The sequence below is a fragment of the Mus pahari genome, chromosome 18 (assembly GCF_900095145.1).
Source record: "Mus pahari chromosome 18, PAHARI_EIJ_v1.1, whole genome shotgun sequence".
NCBI lineage: Eukaryota > Metazoa > Chordata > Mammalia > Rodentia > Muridae > Mus > Mus pahari.
This window is the reverse complement of record NC_034607.1, coordinates 40,579,333-40,586,408: the sequence shown is the minus strand read 5'-3', so window position 1 is coordinate 40,586,408 and position 7,076 is coordinate 40,579,333. Positions and strand designations below refer to the sequence as shown.

Sequence of the window (7,076 nt, the reverse complement as noted above, 5' to 3'; positions counted from 1 at the left end):
GGGAATGCTTTTGCTAGGCAAGGCAAAGAACACCTAAACTTCTATCTCTGGAGGCTGAGGCAGGAGGACCGTGAATTCAAAACCAGTGTGGAATTTATAGTGTGAACCTATCTTTTATATATATTATACACAGACATGTTACTTCACAAACTCTCTGCCACGGTTCCTCATGCTGGCTTCAAATCTGATGCAGTCCCGTAGATTTCATGGAGTCCATGACATTTCCCCTCATACTTCATTCTCTGAACTGAGACTAGTGAGATGGCTCAGTGGGCAGAGCTGCTTGCTGTGCAAACATGACAGCCGGAGGATATACACATAGGCACACTATACAAACAAAGCTAGGATATGATCTGTCGTCTGTGCCACCTTACTACCAGCCAGGCTGCAGTCACTTTGTCACACCCTGTGCATGAGTGAATATGTCACAAACAGTGAGGCTGTGATGTCCACCAAAGACATATTCTACTCAGTATAATCAGAACTTAAATTCTAAGTGGTGAGAAGAAAACACACTTTGAGGGTTTTTTTTTTTCCTCTTAGTAATAAAAGGCATAAGTCATTTCCTTCTAACAGTTCTTTGTGAAGTTCACAAAGTCCTGCATATATACTTATATTTTTAATTCATAAAGTCATGGTCATCAAAGCCTCAAAGACACAACCCCTCACACTTCTTTCTTAACTGATTTCTGCAATGACTGAGTTTTTCCCAGAGCTTCACCTAAATTAGGCAATGCTCTACCAGTAAGTCAGATCCTGCTGTTTATACAAGAGATCTGCTGGGTGGTGGTGGTACACACCTTTATTCATACATAGTGAGACCCTGTCTCAAGCAACAACAGAACTAAAGAAATGTTAAAAATAGAGATCCCATTGCAATGCACACCTATAATCCCAGCACCTGTGAGGCAGGTGTTGAAAGTCAGCATCAAAAGGCCATAGAGAGTGAATGGTCTATACCATCAGGCTTACAGAAGTGTTATCATGAAGAGGTTCACACTATCTAATGATGCATTCATCAGAATGCACTCCCACTGCTACGTACAATGGTACTTTGATATTAAAACTCACATAGTACACAACAGTCAAAACACTATTAAAAGTTCAGCCTCGGGCTGGTGAGATGGCTCAGTGGGTAAGAGCACCCGACTGCTCTTCCAAGGGTCCGGAGTTCAAATCCCAGCAACCACATGGTGGCTCATAACCATCCCTAACAAGATCTGACTCCCTCTTCTGGAGTGTTTGAAGACAGCTACAGTGTACTTACATATAATAAATAAATAAATCTTTAAAAAAAAAAAAAAAAGTTCAGCCTCCAGGGGCTCGAGAGCTGGCTCAGACAGGGGTAAGAGCACTGAGTGTTCTTTCAGAGGACCCAGGTTCTATCCACAGAATTCAACACAGTGGCTCACAACTATCTGTAATACCAGTCCCAGGGGATCTAATGCCCTCCTCGGCCTCTGTAGGTACCAGGCACAGACACAGCACACAAATATACATGCAGGCAAAACAACTATACACAAAATAAAAGTAAATATTAAAATAAAGAAAAAAAAAGAGCCAGGAGTTGTTGTAGGTAGCCCTGGGGCTAATTATATTTGATAATTCCATTCTCCTGTGAGTGGCTGTGAACAAGGAATGAGTCAGCACTCAGGTGATTTCCTGTAAACCTGCTTCCCACCTTAATTTGTAAAATAAAGGAGAGCTGATGATTGGGCAGATAAAAGGGAAGGTGGAGAGAGAAGGAGGAGGAAAAGGAAGAGGGAGAGGACGCAGAGGAGGAGGAAGATGAAGGAAAGCAGAGTAGAAGCACATGGCCTGGAGAAACTGCAAGTTCTAAGGGGTATCATAGATGTGGAAGATGGTAGTGTAGCGGTAGGTCAGCCCAGTCTAGGCGCACAGCATGTATTCATATTAACTGTGTACTGTTTTCATTGCCAGGGCTTATTTGGGTTGGAGATTTACCACAACAAGGAGTGGTGGCCACGCCTTCATTCCCAGAACTCAGAAGGCAGAGGCGGGGGATCCTTGAGTCTGAGGCCAGATTGGACTCCAGAGCTAGCTCCAGGAAAGGCAGAGCTACACAGAGAAAAACTGTCTTGAAAAACTGAACAAACAAACAAACAAACAAACAAACAAACAAACAAACAAAAAGAGGAGGAACAAAAGGAGGAGGAAGAAGATGAAGAAGCAGAAAGGAAGAGGAAAAAGAGGAGGAGGAAGGGGAGGAGCAGCAGCAGCAACAGGAGGAGGAGAGAATAAAGAATTCAGTCTCTCCATCTAGTGACTTTCTCACACTTGCTAGCCGTGAAACCTTAGTTGAATTACTTCTCTGTATGTCATGCTTCTCATCTGAAAATAAGGACAGTAACAGTAGCTATAAAGCACAGTTACCACAAAAACCAGATGCTCTATCTATATAGGCATTTAGAGATTGCTGAGAGACAGCAAGTATCCAAGGAATGTTAACTACAAAGATATTAGGCTCTAAGTTTATTTCTGTTTTGTTTCCAATTACAGGTCTCACTGTATAGCCCAGGCTTTTCAACTAACAACCCACAAGTGCTGGCTTAGATCATAATACAAATTTGATTTTAATTTAAACGAAACTGTTTTGTTTAAAAGAGTCAAACACAAATTTATTGTATTTTATTTGTTTGAGACAGGGTTCCATTACATAGCTCAAACTGGCTTTAGATGACTCTCAGAGGTCCTCTTGCCTCTGCCTTCCTAGTGCTCAGACTAAAGTGTGTGACTTATTTAGTTATATGCTAACACACACTAAAAACCGGAACACCCACTGCCAGGCTGGGGATGGAGTCAGAGAAGGGACATGCCATGGTGTGTGAGACAAGCACCAGTACTAGCATCAGCAAGAACAGGGACAACACATGTGACTGATAAACAACTATTCAGTAATTGACCACCAGTTGATCACTTATTGATGCTTGCATAAGGATCATAGAGTATATTCCTGCCTGCTATATATATGAAGTCATATTTGAGACTTTATTGAATTTCACGTTTAGAATACCCAGTACCATATATGCACAAATATTAGCAATGACATCAAGAAATAAAATATATTCACTGAGGTAAATAGATCTAAAGAGAGGGTAATCATATAAATTCAGTATATAGCCCTGCCCTTATGCAAATATGCTTTCAGAATTTTCAGTTACCTGTGATCCCTTACAGTCCAAAATAAATAGAGAATTGCAAAAATAAACAATGTATGAACATTGAACTGTGTGTAGAATTAATACCATTTCACCTTTACCCGATCTATTCCACCATAATGATGAATCTTTGTCCACGTGCTGCTGCCCTGAGGTCAGTCAGCAGCCGTCCTGGATCAGTATAGTACTTAGGGCGTGGCAGTACATGGGGTTTACTTCACCAGGAGCCCTTGCAGGGTCCCCAGGAAGACAAGATTTGGAAGGAGGGATTACTGTAGATTCGGGGTGTAATAGAAACTATATGTATTACCCACCTTGGCCCGTAACTATAACAGCGATTCCTTTTTCCAGTTCTTCGATACCTTTCTTATACCATTCCACAGCTTGTTCCTTCTGTCCTGCTTTAAAAATAAAAATCATTATTTGTATATGTCATGAGTGTGACAATGTAGCATCCACTGTCCTGGGTATCATACTGAAAGATGACACAGGAAGAGGCTGTGGTGAGTCTGAGAAACATCACCCACCACATGACTTCTATCTTAATATGTCTGTCTCTTCAACAGGGAGACTACAGTCCCAGTGTTTCTCACAATTTTAGGTTCTCTAACTTACATTATTTGTTGATAGTGTGTGTGAGAGAGAGCGGGTGCACACTTGCCACAACATGCTCATGGGAAGCAGAAAAAACCATGGGAACTGCTTTCTTTCCTTCTACACATAGGCCCTGGGGACTGAACTCAGATCACCAGGTCTGGCATTTAAGCCCTTTTACCACTGAACCATCTCTCTGGCCCCAGTTGTGTTTTGTTCTGAAGACAGGGTTTCTCTGCGTAGCCCTAGCTGCCCTGAAACTCTGTACACCAGGTTGGCCTCAAACTCAAAGATCCTCCAGCCTCTGCTTCCTGTGTGCTAGGATTAAAGGTGTGTGCCATCATGTCTGGCATTTTCAAACACAACTGCCATTATCTCAAAATAGAATGAAATCTTTTTGTAGATCCCATATACAACTAAGAAATACTTCTTTATGAATGTGTATTCCCTATTCCCCCAGTGACCCACCCCCAACTGCCTTTTTAAGAAAAGTTTTATAAAGCACTCACTGTGCAGGCCAGGCTCGCCTTGAACTCACAGAGATCTGTAGCTTCTGCCTCCTAGAAATGGGATTAAAGATGTGTTCCTCCCTTCCCTTGTTATCCCCCAATAAGTCAACCCGTAAACACTTGGCAATTTCTTACTTCTGACAGTATGTTTTCACTCTGCCTAGTAAAGAGTAAGTATTTAAAAAGCAGTTGATGGGGCTGGAGAGATGGCTCAGTGGTTAAGAGCACAGACTGCTCTTCTGAAGGTCCTGAGTTCAAGTCCCAGCAATTTTTAATTGCCAATTTTTAATACCAAAGTGGATAAATCCTAGCAAATAGGAGGGAGTTAGCTCCTTTGCAGCTCCTTCTTCTCATGGGCTCTCCCTTCCAAGAAGCCACTATCATGACCTCAGTACCAATACTTGTAATATTTCTTGTTTTGTTTTGTATTTTTGGTTTTTCGAGACAGGGTTTCTCTGTATAGCTCTGGCTGTCCTGGAACTCACTTTGTAGACCAGGCTAGCCTCGAACTCAGAAATCCCCTTACCTCTGCCTCCCAAGTGCTGGGATTAAAGGCGTGTGCCACCACACCCGGCATTTTGTTTTGTTTTGAGTCAGGGTCTATCTAGGTAGTCCTGGCTGTCCTGGAACTAACTCACTATATTCACCAGGCTGGCCTTGAACTCAGATACAGCTGCCTCTGCCTCCAGAGTGCTAGGATTTTTTTTTTTTTTTTTTTAAGATTTATTTATTTATTATATGTAAGTACACTGTAGCTGTCTTCAGAAACTCCAGAAGAGGGCGTCAGATCTCTTTACAGATGGTTGTGAGCCACCATGTGGTTGCTGGGATTTGAACTCAGGACCTTTGGAAGAGCAGACGGGTGCTCTTACCTGCTGAGCCATCTCACCAGCCCCTCAGAGTGCTAGGATTAAAAGCGCATGCCGAGACTCCTACCTTTCATTTATGTGTGTGCATGTCTGTTCTGGGCACAAGCCCTTTCCTGCACATATGGAAGACCAAGGCTGATGTCCACTATCTTCTTCTATTGCTCTCCACCTTAGAGGTTCCCACATGGGCTGAGGCATGGTTGCACGTGCCACAGCATGTATGGAGATCACAAGGCAACTTGGTGAAGTCGTCTAACTTCCATCTTTACATGGGTTTCGGGAATCCAACAGGATGCCAGGCTTGGGCAACAAGAGCTTTTACCTGTCGTGTGTTCCACCAGGCCCTCTTGGTTTTTGAGACAGCAGCCCTCACTTAACCTGGTACTTACTACTCTGGGTAGGAATGCCTGGCCACAGATTCCCAGAGAGCCACTGTCTCTAAGTACTCCGGCGCTGGGAGAGCCAAGCACATCTGGCTTTCACAGGGTGCTGGAGACCTGAAGGCGGGACCTAAGCTTGTGCAGCAAGCATCTACCCAGAGCCAGCTCTGTGGGCTTTCCAGTTCACACGTGAGATTGCTACAGTGATATACAGTATATTAACCTGGTAATTCAGCCATTTTCTATATTAAAAGGTCCTGAAGGGCTGGTGAAACAGATTAGGGGGGAAAAGTGCCTGCTGCTGAGGCTGACAACTTGAGTTGGATACCCAGAACTTAGACGGTAGGAGGAGAAAAGAGATTCCCACAAGTGGTTATCTAATTTCCATACTTGCACCATGACAATACTCACAAAATAAATAAAGTGTTTTAAGTATTTTTTAAAATTGTTTAAACAGGTATTAAATGAAAGGGAACATACTACTCGGTGGTGAAACATTGCCTCATTGGAGGAAGGCCTGGGTTTCATCCCCAGCACTGCAAAAAAAGGTAAGATACTAAGAAGAGAAAGACCCTAGAGCTGGAGCGCTGGGCCAAGGGTTAGGAGCACTGCTCTTGCAGAGGACCAGAGCTGGGACCCCGGCTCCCACATGGCGGCTCACAACCTCTCTAACTGCAGTCCAGGAGATGGGACGCCCTCTTAGAATCTCCTGAGTACCAGGCACACATGTGGTGTAAGTTTACGTATAGACAAAACACTCATATGCATAAAATAATAAAGAAAAATGCTTTAAAAATATTAAAAATTAGGGGCGAGGCTGGAGTTCAGTGGCAAAACACCTGCTTAACATGTCCAATCCCTGAGTTCAATCCCCAGTTCTCTCCCCAAAAACATATCAAACATGGACCTAGTTCTTTATTTTAAGTGGTGCTACAATGAACATTCTATCCCTAACACCCATCTGCAGTTTCTCTAGCATATACACTGATCTACTAAAACAGTGAGGTATCAGGTCTTCCCTTACCGTACGGACAATGCTTAACAGAGCTGCTCTAATCTACACATTCTTCTTATTTACATTTTTCTTATTACATTTATCTGTTTAGTGTTATGTGTGTGGATGTGCCCCTGTAACAACGCCCCTGTGGAGGCCAGAGAACAACTGGCAAGTGCCAACTCTCTCTACCATGTAGGTCCTGGGTAGCGCACATCATCAAGTTTGCTGGCAGGCACCTCTACCTACTAACCCAGTGCTTCTCAATCTGAGGGTTGCAGCTGTCAGAAAACACACATTTCTGATGGTCTCAGAAACTAAGACATTGTTCAGTAGCAAAATTACAGCTATGAAGTAACAACAAAAATAAATTTATGGTTGGAGGTTCCTATGACCATGGGAAAAATGTTTGTTTTCTGATAAGTTTCAACCCACAGGTTGAAAACCACCATACTAGGGCTGGTGAGATGGCTCAGTGGGTAAGAGCACCCAACTGCTCTTCCAAAGGTGCAGAGTTCAAATCCCAGCAACCACATGGTGGCTCACAACCA

General features: G+C 43.2%; 1 protein-coding gene across 1 annotated transcript in view; it reads right to left on the bottom strand.

Annotated features, from left to right (window-relative positions):
- The window catches only part of Spast (spastin), a 53,401-nt gene that overhangs the window by 36,580 nt on the left and 9,745 nt on the right, over positions 1-7,076 (bottom strand). The window contains exon 2 of the mRNA XM_029531206.1: positions 3,494-3,577. Within this exon, the coding sequence (XP_029387066.1) occupies positions 3,494-3,577 (84 nt within the window). The remainder of the gene's footprint in view (positions 1-3,493; positions 3,578-7,076) is intronic.